General features: G+C 39.5%; 1 protein-coding gene across 7 annotated transcripts in view; it reads left to right on the top strand.

Annotated features, from left to right (window-relative positions):
- Nucleotides 1–519: 519 nt before the first annotated feature.
- The window catches only part of LOC105225067 (growth factor receptor-bound protein 2), a 37,474-nt gene continuing 12,512 nt past the window's right edge, over nt 520–25,481 (top strand). The window contains exons 1-2 of one of the 7 annotated variants that reach the window (XM_011203389.4): nt 520–637; nt 4,845–5,376. In XM_011203389.4, the coding sequence (XP_011201691.1) occupies nt 5,299–5,376 (78 nt within the window). In that variant the 5' untranslated portion in view covers nt 520–637; nt 4,845–5,298. Of the gene's footprint in view, nt 760–795; nt 814–4,222; nt 4,662–4,844; nt 5,377–25,481 lie in introns of those variants that run through there. The other 6 variants (XM_019989827.3, XM_049453930.1, XM_049453931.1 and 3 more) reach the window with 6 other exon arrangements.

A 25,481-nucleotide genomic window follows, 5' to 3' on the forward strand; every position in this document is an offset into this window, starting at 1 on the left:
GTGAAGAGTGTGTTGGCGATGGTGTGTTTAACGATTTCTTGAAACAAGGTGTTTTTCAGCTTTTCTCCCGCGGAATAGATAAATTTTTTATTATTTGGATTTAAATCTGCTAAAAATCAGTCCTCTGATACACCTTATGTTACAACAGTGGCGGCCAAAATGTACTTTTTAGTTACTAAGGTGTTGAGCTTAACTAAGTCTTGACATTAAAATGCCATTCACAATAGTTTAAGAAAATATTTTGAGATCTTAAATAAAAATGTCTTTTATTGCTCTTCTCACGCAAATAAGTGTAATACTACTCCAAACTAATATTTTCTTTTTGATTTTCAAAGACAATATTATTTTTAAGCATACATCATTAAATTTTTTGCAGATAGCACGACAGTTTGTTAGCCTTTCGAACAGTTTGGCGGCCAATCTTGTAGATTAGCTGCTAAAATTCCTCAATAACACCATTGTTGCAAGTGGATTTCAAAGTATCAACTTGCAACCCTGCACCTTCATTGGGGCAGTAGAAAAATGCCAACAAAAGAGAATCCAGAAGAATTCAACTTGTCGTCTGTCATCGTTGTCGTCGGGTGTATGTAAACGCGGTTTGCGTCCGTCGCTTTTTTTCTGCACAAGTAATTCTAAAGTAATATTTAACACTCGCATTTCTCACAATAAATTTATTTAATTTGTTCACGGTGCTTTACATAAAATTAATGTGTGTGTGTTTATGTTAATATTCAAAAATATATAAGGCACAAAGTTGAGGTGATTAATGACGTATATATGTACATATGTATATATAAGTAGCAGTGAAAAGGAGTAAGAAAAGGAGACAAACTTGAGTGCAAAAGCGGAATGAAAGATATTCCTTTGTGCTGCTGGTTGGAATTCGGTGGTGCTTGTATGCGCGTGTGTGTGTGTTTCTAGAAAAGCAGGAATTATGGCCTGAAACGAACCTAACAAAAATCAAGTGAACTGTCTGCATATATGGTCAGCTAACTTAATGAAGCGTAAAAAAACGAAAAATAATAAAAAAGTGTGCTATTCAAAAATTTGTTATGTGCATAAAAGGCAACAGTGTGCCGATAACCAAAATTATTTTTAAATTTTGTTGTTGCTATTGACGCTTTGCTACTTTGCAACGCCCACACGCACTACAATAAATAAAATATATATTTGTAGCAACACATTACTGGGTAGCCGTATGACAAGTCGTGCAGCTAGAAGACGCTCGGTAGGTCTTCGATGCGGCTTGTTATGTCTGCAAGCGTTGTTGTTATTGTTTTACAGGATATTGAACTTGTGCAGCGTTTCGCCTGAAAGGGTCATATTTCGTAGTGATCTGGCAACGCACCAGAAACAGGCCTGTTTGTAAAAACAACAATTTTGATTATCAAAAAAAATAATATTGTGCGCACAGGTTACTTGACTTGCATGTGACTAACTTCGATTTATGTAATCTCCACCAAAGCGGCTAAACCAGTGGAATTCTTTCCAGTTTACATTTAATTCTTCACAATTCCATTTCAATAATTAATTTGCCTATTTTCAATCAATCTTAATCAATTTAATTGCAACGCTCCAAATCAGCAGCAGTGAAGCAGGCAACAATTGCTGTCTCGAAATCTGCTCCACTCTAAGCGATCTCCATGCAAACATACGTGCATACATACATACATGTATATGTAAATCTTCACTAAGTTCGTTCGAATTTCTGTATACACATAGATATGTCCGTGGGGCCAGCGAAGATGTCATAGACATCGCCGATGAATCTATACAAAAACAAAACTCATTGAAAGTAAATAAAGAAGACACAAAAAGCGCATCATACAAAATGTGTAATACAAAAATATATACGTATCCACTTACATATGTACATATATATTTTAATATGTTTGTATGAAATGCTAAACGACACCACGAATGCACGGCGCAGCGCAGATAGCAAGAATGTTCAAAACGAATTGAATTCGAACACAAAAACAACAACAAAAAAGCAAGTAGAAAATCAGTAAGAGCAACAATCAACAACAGAAATAACAATAGCCGCATAGCGCATGGGTCAACGCATAGTTTTCAACGACACGAGGGGTATAAAATTTCGTTCGAGAACAAAACCTGACAGCACAGCGCAGCGCAGCACGTTGGCAACAACGCCACAAACAAAAAGTAAACATGCATACATGCATACCTATTTTCTATATGTGTGTGTTTGCATGTACACATACAGCTAGCACAAATAACAATTCGCCGAAATATGCCGATTCAGGTGACGTTGGCAGCGCAGCGGCGCACACTTTTCTTCTGCTGAGAAATCAAATAAACAACAATAACAACGTTGTGTCGGCCTTACCAGATGGTTGCGATTAATTTTTTGTGTAGTTTGGCATTCGTGGGAGTTACTGTCATTTCAAATATGATTCCTTTTGCACATGTTGTTGCAACTATTTAAATTAACCCAGATAATGAGTACCCACCATGAGTACCATTTCTTTGCAAGTGCAATGATTTCCACTTATCTAACTCCCATCTCCCTATGGTCCAAACTCGTCGAAACAACACCCAATCTGAGCCTGCCTGATGATTTCAAAGACAACTAAATTGGTGCTTGCAAACGATGAGTTCGAATTGCCTACAAGATCGAGAGTGACCCTTGTGCACTTAATTTTATACTGTGACAGGTTTAACTCGTACTTATCTAAAATCGACTCCAACTATATATGTACATATGTATGTTCAACTTTAAATGAGTCCCCGCATGACACTAACCACCTCTTTGCATGCCCAACAAACCGCTCTTCCTATGATTCTAGCCTGGCGAAACAAATATTCCCGCTGGGGAAGCAGGGCAGTAGTTGAAAGTGTTGTCAGAAGTAAGCACTTCACTTCTACTGGGTACTACGCAAAAAGGCGTCGAAATAGTGGACGAGATTGCTAAGAATGGTGTGCGGCTAACATCCGAAAACGTGATAAACATTGGAAAACCCGTGTATTGTCTATACGAGGGTCTCGACAAAAGCATGGTAAAGAAAATCAAAACGCGGTAGAACGAGCTACCTGAGTACAAAGCTGCAAAAGTCATGTGCAAAACGGTAGATCGGAAGAACACAAAATTGCTATTGGCACTCGATAGAAGAGACTGTAGGAAAATGATCAAAATACTAACTGTTCATTGCCTGGTGGCCCGCAGAATGGGGTTGACAGATCGAGAAGATTGCAGAAAATGTTTAGAGCAGGGAACCGCACCAGGGAAACAACAACCGGAAAGCTTAACGTGGGATCCTACCTGCGAAGGCCTAAATCCACGATGCTCAGAAGCACAACGGATCAATACAATGCGTCGATCAGCGCCCTGAAAACTGGGTAAACATTTTCAGTACCAATCGGCAGTGTGGCATGGACACACTAACCACCTTGGCAGGGTTCGAGGCCCATCCAAAACCTCTTCCGCACTATGTGCACGGCGCCAGGTTGCAATGCAACTCCACATTTGAACTGACAAAGTCAGTTCTTCCCGCGATTTGGGTTTTAACCACAGCCACCATGAATCTCCACAAAGGGCCAAACGCAATGAGCAGATTGGAGTTACCTCCAAGGGCTTAGTGCTCCCCGTGGTACCAGGTTAAAGTCTCTGGTAAGACCTTGTAATCGAAGTTACTACCAGTTGAGTTTCCACACAACTCTGGACTGGCGGCCAGGATCTTAGTCGCCTCTTACGACAGGCATGCCTTACTGCGGGTATATTCGGTTTCCCCCCGAACCTTGAGGGGGTCCCCCCTACCCGCAGGGGGAAACAGTGGAGCATCTCTTGTGCACTTGACCCGTCCTTGTGTAATTTAAACACGTCTTTTTCTCTTCAAAAAGCTGCTTAATTGTAACCGCCCATATCAGCTCTCATATAAATTAACCGACCAAAACCAAGTTCTTGTATGGATCTCTTTTATTTTGACAAAATGTCATAAAGAAAGTAGATACTTGGTCTAAGGCCGTATGTTGTGAGCCGCTTGAGCCATATATTGTATAAAAGAATCTTTTCTGGCCACTCCCAAGTCGATAGCGCTCAGAAAACTTTCCTCATCCATCCATCAGACTCGGCTCAGACTACTATAGCACTAATATAAACAAAGTTCTTGGATGGAATTTTTTTTTCAAATGAAAATGGCTATAACTTCTGTGCAAACGAGCAATCAAATCACAGATAAAAAACACTTATAATTTCTCCAAAAAATAAATTTCACTAATCCCCTGATCATCTGGCAGCATTGTCGTTATGGGGATAAATAGTTGATTGAGCTTTACGCCGCTTTGGCATAGCATAGCAAGCGTGCTCCGCACCCATACGTCAAACGCTGGCGGTGGGGAGTAGCATGTAGGTGAGCAATGGAGCTAGCGAAATGTGCGCTGCCGCTGCCGATGTGCTGATTTCGTTGCTCAGCTTGCTGGTTCATTCTTCAAAGCTACGTCGTGCAGGCGCTACGTACAAATGTATTCTATCTATCAACTAACACATGCAAATTCTATTCATACATTATTCCGCTAAAATAGAACAAACGCGAAAATAAACCCAAAAAAACGGTCGTAAAATAAATATAAAAATATCAAACAAAATTGTTGGCGTGTGCAGAACGCGTAAAAGGAACAAGTGTTTGCCAAATTACTAAAATGTAAAATATCATAAAAGCCGAAAAAAGTGGAAATATTTGTATTTTTTAGTTTTATTGTGGGCAACAAGTGCGGAAATCTCAAGCGAATTAAAAGCTTTTAAAAATTTCACCTAAAAAAAAGTTAATTGAAAGTATATTTAGAGCAGCATTTTTTAATGTGTTAAATATAATTTATTTTTTTAGCTTAATAGTTTAGTGCAGCGTGAACAAACACACAAACAGCTGAGGGCTGAATTAACCTACAAATATACGTATATTTTCAAATTTACTAATTTTAACGCAAGTACATAAGCAAAACACCAAATTTTATCAATAAAATTTAAACTAAATCATATATAAAAAAAAGAAAACAACGAAGGCTGACAAAAAACGGAAAACACACAAAATAAATATAAAAAAATTAACAGTTAAGCAAAATCTAAAAGAAAAAAATATTTGCGTACTGCAGATAAACAACATTAATTGAGCGTTTTATTTTAAGCACAAATTAATTAAACAACAACAATCGCTTTTAATTGAAACGATTGTATAAATACACCGCCAAACAGGGATAGCAACAACAACAACTACAAAAAAAACCAACACAACAATATTTCGTAGCGCAAAGTTATAAAGCAACAAAAAAAAGTTAATCAAAATGGAAGCAATTGCCAAACACGACTTCTCAGCAACTGCCGATGACGAATTGAGTTTCCGCAAAAGCCAAATTTTAAAGGTAAGTCGCTACCAAGCTGATAAATATACACGAAAAATAGATAAAATGCATTATAAAGTCCGTAAAAGTATGTGTGTCAGTGGGTGTTGGTGGTCAGCGAGGCCACAGCCGCTTGAGGTCAGCTGGCCGCACTGTAAACATCGATATATACTCGTATAAATGTATTTTCTTACAGCTGATAAGGTCTTTGTTTAATTTTATTTTTCCTTTGTTTTATTGTTTTTGCTCCAGTTTCATGATACTGCATTGCTGCATACATTTTAGCGCTGATTTATGGCTTTGTTGTTTATTTTAAGTGTATCTTCCTGCTAAGCTTATCAAAGATTTAGTAATTAAAAGAAGAGTACTTAAATTTCAATAGTTCTGGCGCCGTTGGCAACGCTGCGTATGTTAATATATTTTTTCTGATAACAGTTGATTTTACTACATTTACTGCAATGTTTGAATATGTACAAAGTGCATTCATAGACATCTCCGATAGACATAGTACCCGAGGCCATTGCCGGCAGCACAGGCACAGGGAAGCTGAATCTATGAAGGGGTCCGAGTAAGGATACGCCGAAATTCTGTCCTCTTTCACCTGCATTCTTAAAAACTTGGATCATTGCGTCACATATAAAAGGGTCCAAAGTAGGACACGCCAAAATTCTCTCCTCCACCTGCGTTCCTTAAAATTGGAATCATTGCGTCGCAAAGGGTACTCGTGGTGGCTTATTCTCTGCTCACCTACTGATGAGAGATATGTGGATGGGGAGGAGTCGCTGGAGCAGATGCGCAGTGAGCACGAATGGATAGCAGCTATGACAGAAGGTTTGAGGGGAAGTTTTCTGTAAAGAATTCTCCGTCAATCTTAGCTTTAGGCTACCGGGCCACTGGTGTGTTTTGCAGACAGAAGTGGCTGTTATTCAGGTGGCGGTAGACGTACTGCTACGGAGTAGATCTTCTTTCAGGGAGGTGGGTATTCATTCCGACAGCAGAGCGGCAATACAAGCGTCGAACTCGCTAAATGTGCACTAACAACTAATGAAAGAGTGTCTGTCCTCACTAGATCGGCCGATGATCAGCTCCAGAGCGACTGCAATACCCTTTTGTCCTAGAGTGGGACAGGATCGATCGTATATAGGAGATCTTTTGAACTACTTTCCCTTTAAAAAATTCTTCTTGCCGCAATCTTTCTTACTAGAGATTGTTCAATAGGCATTCAAGGGGGTGAGGTAGAAGCATCCAGGCACTTTATCCAGCCTTTGGAAGACTTTAGACTTGAGAAATGTTGCCTTCGTCTAACCAGTCTCAACAATTTTTTGATGAGCTCAAAGCGCTTGGTTGATTCGATTTATAAGGATCTTATGATCTATTATATAGGAGTTGTTGGTAACACAACGGACCGTCGTTCTAATCTGTGTAAGTGACATCCTTGTTAGGTTCGGCCTCATAACCTAACCTAACCTAATGTGTAGTTGTTCCCTTCGACATCGACAATCTTTTTGAGCTGATGAATGGACTTAAAAGTCATCTGGACTTACAAAGAAGAAGAGAAGAGCTCAGAAATAGATAGTCATGAGAGAGTATCCACCGATGACGCGTTCTTAGAGACAATATTACCAAGAAAATACACTTTGAAAAAACCTTTCCAACGGAATGGAGGTCTTCCTCTTCCTCTGCTTACCGCGGCGGGTACTGCGTCGAATACTCTCAGAGCTGGAGTGTTTTCATCCATTCCGACGATATGATCGTAGCCGCAGTTTCTTAATTCACTGAACTATGTCAATGTCGTCCTATATCTCGTGCAGCTCATTGTTCCATAGACTGCGACATTCGCCGTTACCAAAGCGCGAAGGACAATAAATCTTCCGCAGAACCTTTCTGGAAGGATGGATGGAGCCATGTGTAGAAGCTCACGCAAGTGAGGAAAGTTCTGTGATTGGCCAGAAACGATTCCTTTACATATGGCTCAAGCATCTCATGATTTAGGTCCTAGACCAAGTATCCTTTGGGTAGCCAATAAATATTCGTTTGAAAGCGAGCTTGTTTAGTTTAGTTGTTGTCTTTAGAGCGCCTACTACCCCGAACAACTTCCTTTACGGTCATCCAAGATTATTTTGTGAACTTTTTTCGATGTTTTCTTCGGTGACAACCTCTTTGTTTTTTGTTTATTTCTGTGACGCATTCTCTCTCATTAATGCATATATTTTTATTTAATGAAAGCTTAAACCCGTCATTCACCTTACACTGAAGTCCAGTAATTAAATCACGCACTTTAATTTGAATAAAATTTAGCTCAACAGCAGTTATCTGTATGAATATTCCACAATCGTTATTCATTCAGCGCATAAGCGCATTATTAAAGCCCGGCCGCCACCTGTGCTGTGCGTTGCGGAGAGGGATGCGCACAAATTTGTGCGCTGTACATACGTTTTTTTTTGCGGAATCCGTTGTCTGGAGCATATGTCATAAACGTGTATAAATAAATTTAGCAGCATTCATTGCATGACTCAGTTGTGACTAACTTTACATGTTTGCATATGTATGTATGTACGTTATCGTTAAGCTTCTAAGAAGTGAATGTTGTCGAAGTCGCCCCATACAACCATACACCACTCACACACACACAAGCACTCATACATTTGCATGTGTGTATTATGCAGCAACTGGCGGCCCATAGAAATGCTCAGACTTCCAACTTTTTCATATGCAAATCTGCATAACAACTACAACAACTATGTGCGGGGAGTTCAACGTCATCGCCAATGTTGCCCGCGCTGACCCCTCGATCTCCTGTTATGCATACGCGACGCTGGGGTAGAGCTGTTAGCGGGGAGATGTTAGTGCAGCGTGTGTTGCGCCAGCTCGTTAAGGTGAAAAGTAAATAGATGTGAGGTTCAAGAGATTTTCTGCACAACACAGCGCTGAGAGGCAAGTAAAAAGAAAGCATTTTCATGCATAAAAGCAATAAATAGGGGAAAATATTGTAGTTTCTGTGGGAAAGACAAGCTTTTCAGTTACTCTTTTTTGTTTGTGGTTGTTTTTTTTTCTTTGCATTGCTTTTATTTTTACAATTTTCTACTTCATCAGCGTAATTCAATTCGAGTTGTCAACGCGCACGCCAAACGGGCGGCATTTCGCCTTTGCGCGCAGTCACCGCTGCTCACCTAGCATTTTGCTCATCAGCTAGACACTTGTTAATCTGTTGCTTTCGTTGAATGGGGGAAAGAAAATTAATACGCCAACTCGGCGCAGGCAGTCAACCACACATTGCAACCAACCACCCACACACATACACAAGTCCACTGTACTCGGCCCACCTGTGTTTGGCGTGACTTACAAACTTAGGTGGGCGGAAAATTCGGTAACATGCCTGTGGCTGAATTTGAAAATTTCCATTTATGCTTGACTAAAAAGACGAAATCTGGCAAATACCTCGCAAAAATGTGTGGAATTTGTATTTTTATTTTAATTCGCATGTAATGTACTGATTTTTTGGGTTGATGTATACTCAAGAATGCTCAATTTTGTTTGATATTGGGCGTTATGAGATACTGACATTTGCTGATCACTGGACACCTTTTCCCTACCATCGAAATAAGACGTTTCCTGAGCCTCCTCGTCTAGATTTTGATGATAAATCAGTCTTGCCACCCCAAATAGGTAACCGTTACAACAGCAATAAATGCCGACATTTGTTTTGGGTTTTTTCATATTTAAGAGGGTCATCCTCTTTGCCATAAAATTTTTATAACCAGAACAAGTCTTAGACACAGAAGGAAACTTCGAAGGAGGGATATAAAAATGGTGATCCATTTCGAGTTTCCCTACATTTTTAAAGAAAAAACACAGAAACTTCTAATACAATGCGGAATGTTTATTATCATTCGAAAGAACATTCTTTGGCATTTATTTTTTGAAGATTATCTCTTTCAAATGTTGGCCACGGCTACCTCACCTATGGTCCATCCGTTGAGTCCAATTTTCGATGACTCGTTCGAACATTTCAACTGGTAACTGGCGAATGACACGCGTAATGTTTTCCTCCAAGGCCTGAATCGAAGCGGGACTGTTCGCATAGACTTACATATCCCCACAGGAGAAAGTCTAACGGTCTGATATCACGCGATCTTGGTGGCCAATCGACCGGCCACAAATGTGAAATTATCTGCTCACCGAAGTGTTCTCTCAATAAATCCATTGATTGATGCGATGTATGGGAAATGACGTCGTCTTGTTGAAACCTAATGTCAGACATCAAAGTCGATTATCATGCCAGGATAACGGTCGCCATTAACGGTTATGTACTCAACGGCATCATTTTTGAAGAAATACGGACCGATAATTCCCCCGGCTCACAAACCACACCAAACCGTTGTATTTTCTGGATGATATGGCAGATCTTGGAATTCCTCACGTTGTTCTTCGTCCCAAATGCGGCAAGTTTACATACTCATTGAGGCAGAAATGGGCCTCATTGCTGAACAAAATTTGGCTCGAAAAAAGTCGGATCTTTTCAAGAGCCCATATATCAAAGCAATGTCGCTTGGGAAGGTCAGGCGGCTTCAGTTTTTGCACAAGAGGTCTTAAGTACTTCTGTAGACACTGCTTACGCTTCACTGTTTCGCGCCAATAGGAGATTCCAAGCTCATCGTTCCATGGACTGTGGTATTGGCCCAGCGGTGATCAAGTAACTGATGCCCAGAGCATACTAAAATTACGGAGGGAACATTTCTCCATCCCGTTGAATGAAATCATAGCACCTGGAGATGGTGAATCCGATGCCCAATCGATAACGATGGATTAAACATTCTATTTTGACTATAAAGAAGTCTGTTTTGAATAGTTCTTAGTTCAGTCTTCGAAAAGAGACGTGATAAGCATTCATGTGACACAACTTTCGTAATACTTTTATCATTAAAAATGACAGGTATTTCATTCTACGATGAAATGACAGTTTTGACATATTTTCTTAAATCTAACCACATCTCAACGCTTAAATCTCTTGAGCGCTTAAATAGCACACATTAATAGCTGATGTTTACTAACCATCAGTACTATAAAAAATAATGTTGCTTTCCTTCCACAAATTGATGAATCGGTACACTAAAAGTCACTAACCTCAAAGTCGAATGCCACTAATCAATTGTGGGATCATCTTTGAGTCAATTAAGAACTTTATTTCTATAGATTTTGTGATAAATGCCAAGTATGCTGGTGGCTTATCTCGAGCTTTTTTCAGTAGCTAAGCTCCGCACAGAGTTTTTATAGTATTTGTGGAACACATGGTTGTCATGGTGAACTTCACCTACCATCTCCCAGCACAACTGTCAGTTAGAATTTTCATCATCGTCAGCATAGTCGCGAACATGACCATGAGTGCAGTGCTGACGAAATGGTGCAACATAAAAATAAGTGAAATAAAACGAAAAATCATACGAAAAAAAAATAACAACAAAACAAAAATTATAAAAATGAAGGAAAGAAAATATAGCAAAGCAGATAAGAGAAGCGAAATATGTGCACACATGTTGGATAAAGTAATAATAACAACAATAATAAACGCTAAATTTGGCCACAATACCCTTCACAGGTACATCTCTTATAGCATTAAATGGTATAAATAGAAGAGATCTACATTTTAAACATTTTGTTTGTATGGCAGCTATATGCTATAGTGGTCCGATCTGAACAATTTTTTGGGAGTTTGTATCGTTGCCTTAGATAATTATTTATGCCAAATTTCGTCAAGATATCTCATCAAATAAAAAAGTTTTCCCTATAAGGACTTGATTTTGAACGGTCAGTTTTTATGGCAGCTATATGCTATAGTGGTCGGATCTGAACAATTTATTCAAAGATTGTAACATTGCCTTGGATAATTATTTATGCCATAATTCGTCAAGATATCTTTCCAAATAAAAAAGTTTTCCATATAAGGACTTGATTTTATTCGCTCAGTTTGTATGGCAGCTATATGCTATAGTGGTCAGATTTGAATGATTTTTTCGGAGATTAGAGCACTGCCTTGCCTAATTATGTTTGCCGAATTTCGTCAAGATATCTTTTCATATAAAAAAGATTTCCATATAAGGACTCCAATTTGGTGGAGATATACTTTATAAAGTCTCCGAAACTTCCTTCTGGGTCTTACAAATTTCGTCGCAAATTCACATACCCTTCTGCTGAGGGTATAACAAGTCTAGGGCAACAGCAAAAGCAATGCAACAGCTTTTAAATCGCGTCGTCGCAGCAACATAACTATCACTCAAACACATACGACATATGTATGTACATACTTGCCTCCACACTTATGAATACAAATGCATTTTACCGCACTACTCAACACTGTCTCGACCGGCTGTTGACTGTCATCAATTGTAGTTGCACTGCTGCCAGCTGTTGTTGTTATGTTTGTTGTCGTGCTTACTTTTTCATATGCATATATTTTCTTCTTTCACATGATTTACCCTGTGCCTTGTGTTGCTTGCTTTTTGACTTTTGCTGTTGACTGCTGCTGCTGCTGCGGCTTGCCGGCCTGATCTCTGTTCGTGATAGTTGCACTGCTTCGTGTTTTTTCTCTGTTTCGTTTATTTCTTTTGCAGCCTTTATTGTTGTCTTGAGAGCAATGTGCCGTGAGCACCAAAAAATAAAAACAATTTGCAAAAAAACAAAAAAAAAAACAGAAAACATAGTACAAAAAATTAGGCCGCATGCCAATATTGCAACAACAATGCATACTTAAAGTCAAGCAACAATAATAACAAAGGCAGCATAATGATAGTGCTGCAGCCTGCAAGCCATAGAACGGCAGCTGTTGGGGCGTCTGTCAGCAAGCGCAGCTGATGTCTGACTTGGTAACTCGTTCATATACATATGTATGTACGTATATACAGAAAAATCTTTTCGGCTTGCAGACATGCATTCTGACATAGTAAATATGAATGGTATGTGTATTAACATTAGCGGACCTGCAAATGTAAACAGTTAACAAAACGAAGATTCTTCGGCTGCGGTTGCGGTAAAATGTCATTTCTGCGATATAGAAGATAACTTGTTGACTATTGACAACACAAAAGTCTATTGAAACAACAATAGCTGTCTTGGTCACCTCGTGAACATTAGTCGAAGAAACTGGTATAGATCAGATTTAACCTCAAACTTCCCGATACCGGGTTGGATACACAGACTTACTGGTCCAACGTATGTAATTAGACCTTAAATATACCTCGAGAACATCGGTCGAATCAAAAAAGCTACTGGCATAGATCAGTTTTATACTCAAACTTGCCGATACCGGGTTCGATACACAGACCAACTGGTCCTTAGTAATTTGACGTTAAGAACTCGTCATACAGTACGTTAAAGCTTACTGGTGATACTTTGATACTTGATCTAGTCCCTTGAACCACGAAGCTAAGATAAGACAAGTTCTAGATAATCATCCTGATCCGTCAGCCCTTTCGGAATTTTTCTTCTATATCCTTTTAGCGACTTTCGTATTTCCAATACAGATTCGGTAGACAAACAGATGGCAAGCAGATCTCATCAGCTATTTCGCTTTTGAAATTCCTTTCCAGCCTGGAACACAGCCTATAGACAGCAGCTTTCCTTCAGCCACTACATCTACTGACTTATTCCTTTTAAGGACGTTGTCTGACCAAATATGTTATAAGGTTATTGCCTTGTCAGCAAAGACATTTGCCTTGAAGATACTGCATTATTCCGGAAGTTTGAAGGGTCGCCTGAGATACAGCTCAAAGCAACAGATTCCGGCGCCCATTCCATTAGCGAAACTAAAGAGTCGCCTGGCGAAAAAAGAAAGAAACTGTTGTCAACTTACAAGAGAAATCTTGAAGTTTCCCATCGGACATCTACATAGTGGGGTCCCGCATGCTTCCGGTAAAGAAACCAATGTACCTCCTTTCTACTAGAATGCTTTGGTAGACGCCATACTTGCAGCCACATGTTTTTGGCGGAGCTGCATCCTGGAAGCTTCAAGAGATCATTCTTTGATTATGTCGACGACATTTCACTGACCAGACTACAGACTGAATGTCTTTTGCAGTGACGCTTTTAACCCCTTATCTGATTCCTTCCTAGTGAATGGCGTGCTTGGAGTCAAACCACCAACCATAGCAGAAGAAGAGTTTAAATCCTCGCGAATCTAGACCAAATAAGATCAATCGGATGATGTACCGTACGTGTAAAGGAGAATTTCCTCCAACAATCTCTCTCAGAATCTACTCAGAATTGTTTCCTGTTTATCTAGTCTATCTGTTTATCGAACCTTATTTGCTTTCCACTTCTTCTAGTATTTGTTAAAATTTTCTGTCTTCAGCTCTTGTCGATGAGTCACGCCTTGTTATGTTCTATATTATCACTGCTCTTGTTATTTTGTCCGTAACTCTACGTAAGCATGTACATACATATGTATGTAATGCACTAGTGTATGCTGGCTGTGTCCCTGACACGAGCAACAATTGTGTCTGGGGTTCTGTGCTGACTAACAAAAGGTTTCTGTCCGTCGTGTTGGTGGGACAGCGCGTCGGCGGCATTGCCAGTCATTACTTTGCCATCTGCAATGCTGCACATCACATGCTGTTGCCGGGTATAGAAGTATTTTTCTATTTGTTTGCTATTATTGTTGTGGGCTGGTCAAGCAACTTTTCCTGCTTCTCTATATGTATTTCCATGCATTTCTGCTTTGTCTGCTCTTTTATCCATACTTTTGCTTTGTGTTCTTTAAGTTACTTAATTTTTTTTTTAATATTTTTATACCCTTGACAGGGTTTATTAAGTTGGACACGAAGTTTGTCATACCAAGAAGGAAAGGTGGCTCTATGTGGTAGAGGACCAAGTTTTTGAGATGTCGATCTGAAACTTTGCACACGTTCTTTTCTCGCCAAGAAGCTGCTTATTTGTCGGAACCACCGAGGTCGGTTCACTATAGCATATAGCTGCCATACAAATTGACCGCTCAAAATCAAGTCCTTGTATGGAAAACTTTTTTATTTGAAAATATATCTTCACGAAATTGTACACAGCTGATTGTCCACCGCAACGCTATAATCCTTGCAAGAGTTGTGTAGATCGGACCACTATAGCATATAGTTGTCATACAAACTAATCGATCCAAATCAAGTTCCTTCGTGGGAAATCTTTTTTCTTACAAGGTGTCTGTACGACATTCGGCACAGATTTTTGTTCGGGCTAACGCTGTATTCTCCGAGTATATTTTTTCGGATCGGCCCACTATAGCATATAGCTGCCATACAAACTGACCGATCCAAATCAAGTTCTTCTAAGGGAAACCTTTCTACTTGAAAAGATACCTTCACCAAATTTTACACGGATGATTGTCCATGGCAGCGCTACAATCTCCGTAAAAATCGTTTAGATCACACCACTATAGCATATAGCTGTCATACAAACTGACCGATCCAAATCAAGTTCTTGTAAGGGAAACCTTTTTATTTGGTAAGATAACTTTATGAAATTCGGCATAAATAATTGTCCAATGCTGCGCTATAACCTCCGTAAAAATCGTTCAGATCGCACCACTATAGCATATAGCTGTCATACAAACGCATTGATCAAAATCAGGATAAAGAGCCTTTTATACCCTCCGATGCTCTAATAAATGCAGCTGTGTAGGGTATTATAGCTTCGAGCAACGTTCTGTCTTCTTCTTTACTTATCAGAGCCAAACTTTGCCGACGAAATAATTTTTGTAAACTGTTTTGTGGCACGAATTAATCATTCTTAGTTTTGTTTTTTTTTTTTCGCTGAAATAAAATTTGCCTAGCAACATTGTTGCTAAGCCGTCGGAGACCCAGCTGGGGGAAAAACGCGCGTTGTTGTATTTTTTTCTTGTTCGTGGGTGCATATGTAGTACGCGCAACTTGCAATTTTTCGGCCGCTCCTTTTTATTTGCTCTCCGACATGCTCTCGTTGCATGCCCGCCCGCCTCACTAGCGACTGTCATTTGCGGTTGATTGCTTTTTGACTGCCGCCGTCTGTACACTTTTTGTAATCCTGCCGTCAGCATTGTTGCTTTGCTGTTGTTTTCCATTTATTTTTCTTTTATTATTATTTTTTTCGTTTGTTTACTCTGTTGCACTTCCTTATTGCGTTCACAGGCGGCACGCATGCAATTTTCGCTTGCAGTATTTTCACGAATGCAGATAAAAATGTATATAAATACATACTTATATGTAAGTTTGTATGGATGATATGTCTGTGCGTACGTTTCTGCTCACCTTAAGCGTCGACTTTCCGTTTCTACTGCGCATTTTTAGCATTATATGTACCACCTCCTTACTTGCCACAGCAACTTTTAGTTTCATTTCAGTCCATTGTATATATTTCCTCCCTCCTTTTGTTTTCACACTTATCGCTATCTATGTACGTGCGTGTATATCTTGCACACACATGCGTTGTAAGTGGCTGGCATTTCTACTTTGGTCAGACCAGTTTTTTCCGACTCATTACAAGTTGTTTTTACCAGCACTTTATTGCATTTTCTTTCACTTCTTCCTGCATTTTACAATTTACACCATCTTTCTGGTCCGTACTCAGGCGCAGACTTGGACTCGCAACTCGAACTCCCAATCGCCGCGGCTATTTTTAGCAGCTTATTCACTCAACAATCTCTGCGCTCGAGCTGCTTTTACGTTTGTGTGAAGAAGCTTCAGAGTGTGCAATGCAATCCAGACTGCATCCAGCGCAACGCCCTGGACTGCATACTCTAAACATATATATGTATATATAATAAGTTGCATATTATGTGTTTTTATGTATTGTTTGTAGGGTTTAAGGTGTCGTTTGTGGCCTGTATCATCGTTACATGCTTCTTGTTAACTTCCTAACTTTTTTCTTACAACCGTGGCGGTACTTAAATTTGTTGCATGCAGTGTTGCAATCTGGTTTTGTTCGACATTCTCTTTTGACTTTGTTTTGTCACGCTTGCAAAGGTCAAGCCAAACAATTTCTGAAGCCGTATATAAATTATTTCTGTTAATACGAGTATATAAGTAGCTGTTGGTTACACATACTTAGATTTTGTAAACTTTAGCAGTAAAGTTGTGGAAAATATCCAGATAATAGTTATTTCATTGTTGTATGTTCCTTCGGGACTAATGCGGTCTCATTCCGGTTTTCTCAAATTTTGTGAGGAATCCCAATATATTTCTGGCACTCGCATTTATTATGCTTTCGAAACAGCCGGTCTAAGTAGTCTTGTGTATTTTAGTCGAGCGTAGATAGATGACGATGGAGCTTTTGTTTTTGCAAACTTTTGATAGTCCCGAGATTTAGCCAATAGAATTGTGTCTCATACGAGCTAAAACTCGAAGTTACCATATATTCTGTCAAAAACTGAATCATCGTTAGAATCCCTTTATCTTTGTTGAACTATGATAGACAGAGACACCTTGGTACCTTGATTGATTGATTGATTGATTGATTGATAAACAAGGAATGCACAGCGATCTTAGATCTAATTGCCTTCTCAAAATCACAAAGACTCACCTATCCCCAGCATATTGATAAAGTCCAATATGCCGCTGGATGCCAGCGAAGCGATGTGATCCCTCTTTGGAAGCATGAATCCAAATGCCCTCAACCTGTGTCTGCAGACTCTTGTGCAGTCAATCAGCAGGTGTTCTGATGTTTCAGGGTCTCTGTCGCAGAACCGGAAATTTTCGCAAGAAACTAGACCCATGTTGTGTAAGTGCTTCTTCAGCTTGCAGCGTAAAATGCAATCAGTAGTCTGTTTATGCCAATGTAGGCTGATTGTATATTTAAACCTGCAGAAGTTATACCCCCCTATTAGCAACTTGGCATGACGCATGCCATGTAGTTGTTGCCAATACCTCTCTCTGCCTACTCTTTCTTCCTTGCGGAACAGTTCCTTTATGGCTTGGCGACCTACACCAGTGAAGGGTTCAGGTCCTATCATGTTAGTCGATGCTGTAGAGCGATCGAGCTTATCCAGTTCGTTCTCGGCTATACCTCTGTGACGGGGCACCGAGATTATGTGCACTTGTTACGTTCTGCTAAGCTACTCAGCCGTTCTCTACACTCCTGCACCAGTAAGGATTTGATCTCATAGGAGGAGATTGCATAAAATGCTACTTGACTATCGCTAAGTATAGTTGGGACCTTACAAATAATTTTGATTCACTTGCAATGTGCCGATAGGATATTTATGGAGGTTATGAATGTCCACCGCCAACAAACTGATCTATCGACCAAATTTTCCCAATGTGCCAAACCTTGGAAATGACTGGTGAACGGAAGATCGACACACACCACCTCTTCGTTGATTTTAAAGCGACCTTCGACAGCCCGAAAAGGAACTGCTCTATGTCGCTGTGTCTGAACTTGGTATTCACGCAAAGCTAATACGGCGGTGTAAGCTAACCAAAAGCTCCGTCAGGATCAGGAAGGACCTCTCCAGTTCGATACCAAGTGAGGTTTCAGACAAGTCGACTCCTTATCGTGCGACTTCTTCAATCTACTGCTGGAGAAAATAATTCGAGCTGCAGAGCTGAATAGAGAAGGTACAATCTTCTATAAGAGTGTACAGCTGCAGATGTACGCCGACAAATAGTTCCTTTTATCAAAGAAAAAGTCGTCGTAGTCGCGACTTGGCTCAGACGTCACTGTTGACAGTCATAAATAATTTATCTTACCAGTATTAACAAATATCGGACTTGAAATCCCAAGCTGAACTGACTACACTAAGTAGGCAATTGAAAAGTAAACTCCTCTCTCGATGAACAAGTCGATGATATTGACATAGTTCAACTAATCAAGAGACATCGGCTGCTTGGGATAGGTCATGTTGTCCGGATGGATGCGTAAACTCCAGTTTCTCGGCGTTGAAAATAGTGAAAGAGGAAGACCTCCACTCCGTTGGAGAGATCAAGTGGAGAAGAGCCTGGCCACACTTGCTATCTCGAATTGTGTCTGTTTTTAACTCGGCTATAATCGCCAGAAAAGAAGAGGATGAATGTTTTTGGAAAGTGTCTCTCAACCAACTCGCATTCCCTCTTTTACTTATGTACATGGTTTCTGTCAAATATTTTAAAACTTCAAGTCGTTTAATCATGTGAAGGCTGTGATCTGTGTATCATATGAAAAGAGATTTCAGATCCCTAAAAAATTCGTGCGATTTCCCGTTATTGTAGAAAAAAAAATTTAATATCTAACAATTCACTTGAAATTCTGTAAATTTTTTCAATGATTTCCATTTAAATATAGAATATTTTTTCACATTTCTTGCTTATATTCAATGGCACTATTCATACCCCAAAATAACTGGAAATTTATTGCGTTTTAAATTTTTAAATTCTATTCCATAAAAAATAATTACACCAAAATACATACATAAATATGTATTACGTGTGCACAAAAAGAACACAAAAAGATCTCTGGTCCAGGCATTTATTTTTCCAACCATTTCGCTCATATTTTCCGCCTTAAATATGCCATTTTACGCCGTTTGTTTATTTTATGAATATTTTTGTGCTGTCTCCCACCCAACTGTGTGTATTTTGCATAATTTCATTGGCGATTTTCGTTTATCCGAATAAATTTTCATTTAAATTTCGCGCCGCCGCCATGCTCATGCAGCGTTTTCATAATTTCATTTCGTGATTTTCCCCCTTTGGTATCATCTTCTACAGTATCAACGCCAACAGAAATTTATTTGAGCATATTTCATTTTTTGTCGAGAAATTTCTTATTTTTATTTTTACATTTACGCTTCTTTTCTTTTGTGGATATTCTTTGTATTTTTATTCCGACACATTTGTTTGTTCTGTATAAGAAAGAATCGTGAAATTATTTACGTCTTTCGTTTTTCTTTTATATATATTTTCTTTTTTCATTTTATTTATTTTTTATTTTTAATTTTGTTTTTATTTTTTTAATGTTTATTATTGTTGTTTCGTAATTTATGACACAAATTGATTTATATTACCCACACTATGACAACAAACCAACAAACCGCCAATCCTTCTCGTTCTCATTGTCAGTTTGTCATCTCACCTCCTCTCTCTCTCTCCCTGAGTAAACATTGAGAATTGAGGTATTTGGAGCAAATATTTATTACTTAATTTTCGATCTTCACTTTTGCTTTTTCAATTACATGAATGCCGGATACTGTTTATTAAATAAAAGCAGCTATTTACCGTTTTTCGTATCTATGTACTATGTATTTATGGTTTCATTATACATTGTATTCGTGCCAGCGCTCATGTTTCTGAAGTCAATTTAGTCTCGCTGATGGATTTTTGCGGTTGGAAGCTTTGCGAAATTGATTGCTGCTATTATTTTGACAAAATAATGTTGTAATTTTGTGGTGTAAAGGGTTGTCCTTGAATATATAGATAAATATACGAGTACATATACGTATATCTTAGATAATAGAACACCTAGTAAGTTGAGAATAAACTGCAAATTCACATGCTAGAAAGGATTAGTCATGATAGCAACCTTTCACAGATAAAAAAAAAAACTTTTATATAATTTATCAATCTATCAAAGGCACTTTTTAGCATATTTTCATCGCTCTGGGCCAACAAGATTAAATAATTCTTGGGCACGTTATCTTTGCAAGAAACGACATTATTAAAAAATTTAAAAAATGGCATCTATCAGAACTATTCATAACTCCAAATATCTTAAAAACCTAACCTCAAATAACACTGAAGGCCTTGCTAGCCAAGACTACTAATTCGTTTTCTTTGGTACTACCATCGTGAGTCGGTTTGGGCCAAACACAAAACTTCGTCAGTTGTCACTATTCTTTGCGAGGTAAGTCAGTTGTACTATAGTACATCTCAAGAGCAGACAGACAGTTGGTTTTTCCGTTGGATGTGTGAACGACCTTGCTTTCCTTGTCTACTTATGAGTCTCGAGTCGAAGGAGTATTTCGCTGGAACATAATCTTCCATACAAACGACATGGCCTAACCCCTAACTATTTCTATCTCGCCATTGAGCACATTCACTTCGTGGTTCTACATGCTATCGCTCATGCGGGCGGCTCCAAAGATTTTTGTTCAGGTCGTCATCGTCCACATTATGGGACAGAAATAATAGGAGACTTATAGAGCGTATAGTTTCTTCTTCGAGAGAGGGATCTGCTTCCCAATTGTTTACCGATCCCAAAGTAGCAACTGTTGGCAATAGTCCAACAGAATTATTGATGGAATTTATGCTGGTTCCGAGATTTACGACGTCGGTAACTTTTTCAAATGTATAGCTGTCAACGTTGTTCCCAAAACGCAAGGCATCCTTGTATGTGCCCTCGAATTCATTCCTCTTGCCCTCGTTCATCACAAAACCAACCTCTTTCGCTCCTTTTTCCTGGCTGGAAAAGTTTGACGCCTCTGTTGTTTATGTCTAAGACGTCAATATCATTTGTGGACCCCGGTAGCATTGTACTTTTAGATTTGACAGTGCCACTGCAATTCAGATTAGCGGCAGAACCTGGGGCTGCAAGCCAGCTATCATAAGGTGGCTGTATACCAAGATCGTGTAACTTATGGAGCTGTTACCTAGGCATATAAGGCAACGAAGTCTTCGGTAGGCCTTCAACTATCGAAGCTGCAAAGGCTCGCCTGTCTATGCGCTTCAGGGACAATGCGCACTTGCCCAACCGCAGCACTTGCAGTCATGCTGGAGCTCACGCCGCTACATCTTGTGATAACACAGGTAGCGAAACATAACGACAAAATAAGGTCGTCTCAACAAGTGAAGGCCACATGGGCAGACATACCACTGGCTCTTCTTCGAAGGTACGGCATTACGAAAAGGGCGAACTTTATAAAGAAGTTCAGAGTTACTCTCGGCTGTAAGGCGGAGTGGGACGATTTCTCGATCTACTACTGAAGGGCAGCACTATACAGTGGTACACTGACGGCTCGAAAACTCTGAAAGGAATTGGAGCAGGCATTGCGGTACCGCATACCAATCTATCCATGTCGAGGTGACGTTTTCCGAGCATATTTCAAGCAGAAGTCTTTGCTATCGCAATCAGCGTATCATTAAACTTAGCGATAGTTAAGCCGCCCTAAAGGCGGTTTCAGCGTTTGAGGTAAAATCGCTTTTAGTGGAGGAGTGTGTATGAAAGCTGAACCGTCTATCTATGTGCAGCCGGGTACACCTAATCTGAGTGCCGAGTCATAAAACGGCAGCCGGCAATGAGCTGGTCGACGAACTAGCCCGCTCTGCGGCAGCATCCAGGATGATCGCACCAAGCATAACAGTGAGGTCCCTCACTATTAAGGAGCTGCTCCGCACGGAGAAGAGAGTGGGGAGAGAACAGCATTGACAGCAGGAATGCGCCTTGCCAAGCTACTATCTTGCAAGGTTTAAGGAAATTATCAACCTCACCCGAGATAAATTCTGCCTTCTTGTCGCGCTCTATACAGGGCACAGGAAGCATTTGTCCAAGCAGAAAACTCCAGAACACCTAATTATGGATTGCCCAGCAATTTGCAGAAGCAGGCTCTAGGCCTTAGGTTCCATCAAAATGGACAGGAAACAGAGTAGGCTGCAGGAATCCAGGAATTATTCAGGTTGCTGGACCTTTCTGACCAAATGTGATAAAGGGAAGGGCACAATAGACCATATGTCGCAGCGCAAAGCTCCAATTTTCCTATGATCATACATACATATATACATATATATTTATGTATATAGATAAGTATATATATAGCTTTAATAATGCGTGTCAATTGCTGGCAGCAATTAAGTAATCGTCGAAATCAATTGTCACAAACGCGCTAAAAACCAATAACAAATGCATGTGGGCTGCTCACATCTGCAATGCATTCCCGTTAGCGACGCAATCGCACATACTTACTCATATTAATGTACATACACATATGCATACATATGTATGATTGAGTGCAATCGTCTCTTTTCATTGAACTCGCATAAATTTTGATTGTATTCCGGTTGAGTAATCGCTTTTGTTCAGCATTGGAATTTGCTGAAAAGTCATCAATGCCAGACGATTGATTGGCGCAATGCGAAAGATAGACAAATTGAAAAAGATATAAAAAATCTTAATGGTATTAAATTTGTTGTAAACTCACACATACATACATACATATGTATATGGAGGCGAAGAGTAAGTGGTAGATGAAAGAGACAAGTGAAATAAAATCGAAAGTACTGCAAAGAGTATGTGATGAGTGAGCTACTGGACGACAATGGTAGTAGATTTTGAAATTATTATAAAGAAATAACGGCGAAAAAAGATGTACAATAGAAATATTTACTTATATCGGAAAAGTATTAAATTCCCACTATATTATGTACTTAAAGTCTTCGAAATTGTGAGTGAGTGTCGCCGTAAAAAATTTGGGGAAACTAATAAGTCACGTAAATATTAATATATTGAATAGCGGATTTTCCCATATATAGTACATAAGCTAAGAGTTGAAGTCACGCCATATCTGTTATCTTTTCTCAATTTGTTGCTATTATTGTCATGCATGAACTGGATAATACTAGATGGTTTTGGAGTTTGTATCTGACTTGAGCGTATTTGAACTGCAATGTTGTGGGAATGATTTTCTGATTTTGTCGTTGACTTCAGGAAATCGCACTATAAGCTGACAAATTATTTGAGATGTTTTAAATTTCAATCAACTTGTAACAGTGGACTTTTAAATAATAAAGTCATGCGAAATCCTTTCAATGTGCCTTTTACCAACAAGGTAGAATGCGTGGATGGGAGACAGACGACCCATAATATCACATTCTTTCATACAGCATCTGCAGATGGCGTCTGACCTTACTGTGTGGACGCCAATAGGGCATTGGCCTGTTAAAAGGCTCACAACTAGGGAGAGGCTAGCCTTACTGAGGCCAAAGAGATCTCTTGCGAAGACATACCCAATGTTTGTCCTGCATGCAACGAGTCTCCGCATGACACTGACCACCTCTTTGGTCGGACCCCGTCGAAACAGCAGGTTTCCTGGGCGTCCCGTTAGATAACGTCGACGACAACACAGATAACCCTTACACGGGGACTTATAACCGTTAAAACAACAACAACAACAGATCTCTTGTGATCGATCTTGGGCTAAAAAGCTTTTGTGAAAGCGCAAGTACCGATAGTGGCAAAATATTCGATGCCCTTCGACCAGCCTTGAACGCACTGTTAATGAGTTCAAGGCTAGTATCGCCGCTCAGCTATCTGAGTGGATGGTTACTTCCCTGAAGGATGCTGCACTCCGGAGCAGTGAATCTACTACTACCTTAATGTCTACAACCTCGGCCTGGAAGACACTGCAATAGTCAAGAAGTCTGAAAATGGAGTTGATAGAGAGCTCCTGACACTAGACACTTCCACAAACCTTCCCTCCAAGCTTTGACTCATCCCTCGTCGGTATATGGGTAGAGAAGGAGCCACCAGAGTTCAGTTTGGCGACACCATGATCCAAGTGTACTGATATGAATTCAAAATAAGTAACGATTTCCGAGTGTTCAGATTTGTGTTCTGTTTGGAACTCAGACTCTCTGAATTTGATGGAAACTTACGCATCCATACACCCTCCGGTGATGTTCACGGCCAGACTCCATAGAACATAATGAGCTTGACTATGGCGTCGTAGAGCCAGAGGATCACTTTCGGTGAGTGAACCCACCTTTTGCTAATGGCTTCTCTAACACAGTACAAGGCAATTGATGCCTTTTTTTACTCTCTTTTCGATATTCGGTTTCCATGAATGCTTCTTATCCAGGCTGAGCCCGAGATATTTCACTGTGTCCGCTGGTTGCAGACGGATGTCTCCCATTTGCTGCAGCGGTGCCGCCGGGATCCTGTATCTTCTAGTGAATAAACCCATCTCGGTATTGCACGGAATTTGATATAATTTTTTCTATGATTTAGAAATTCTCGCATACCGAATAAGAAGAAAGGGGAAAAGCTTTCAAGAAATTTATTTTTGCGATTTAGATAATAACATTCCATAGCAATCTTATTTGAAATTCAATAAGCTGATGCTTCATAATAAGCAATATTTATGTGCGTATTTATTTCCTTAAGATGGGTACAGAGGCAGCAACTTATACATATGTACATATATTGTAGCAACTCGAAGTTGGTGGATATACAATACATACATAGGAGCTAATCAAGAAGCGAAAAGTCAGCGAGCAGCTACCAAACTTAGGTTCTCCATATAAATAGAGGCTTAGAAAACATCCTCTCAGCAACATAAAGAGAGCCAGAGCGCCAAGAGCACTTAGCATGTTTATTTTCTCCATAAAATAGATAACTGAATTTCGGCTGACTAAGCATTTGCAAATATTGACCAAAACTATCAACATCATTATACTCATATACTTAACGTTTATTGCGCTAATCTAGCTAGGGTTTATCGCCCATGAACCGGCCAACGCGCAGAACAGTCAACAGCAGCAGCAGCAACAACAACAATAGAATCAAAAACAGTGAGACCTAAATTTGGACACATGCGCCCATTAAAAATTGGCTGCTAATTTTGCTGAAGTGCGGCGAGGCGGCGGAGCGACCACTCGTACAATATGTAGTACTTGTGGGTATGTGTGTATGGCTGCATCTATGTATGTTTGCTTTTATGGACATGGTCCGTACATTAGATAAATCCACATACAAAGTTTGCTATTTTATGCGCAGAAATCAATGTTTGTGTTTGTTTCCAGGCGGCAAAGCTTTATTGTTGTTTGCTGGTCGCCAGCTATATGAACAAAATAGCGGAAGAAAAGTAATAAAAAAGACGCGAAAAATTACTTTAAAATTAACAAAGTGAATTAGCTTTAGACGAATGGAATTTCAATGAAATTGCGTTGGCACAGCACAAAAGAGCAGACGAAGCGGCGAGTGGCGCATAGTTTGAGGAAAAATCAACGCATAGAGCGTAGGCAATAATGATTGGGTGTGGAAATTGCAAATATTGAAAAATAATTAACTTTTCTCGAGTTAAAAGTATAGGAAAATGTGTTTATTTATGCAAAGAGACCAGTAAAAACTGTAAGCAGGCTAATGAATAGTTCGAGAAAAACTGGTAACAAATTGAAAAAAATGCTACTGAAAGTTTTCAAGTCATATGT

This window comes from Bactrocera dorsalis, chromosome 3 (assembly GCF_023373825.1).
Source record: "Bactrocera dorsalis isolate Fly_Bdor chromosome 3, ASM2337382v1, whole genome shotgun sequence".
Lineage (NCBI taxonomy): Eukaryota > Metazoa > Arthropoda > Insecta > Diptera > Tephritidae > Bactrocera > Bactrocera dorsalis.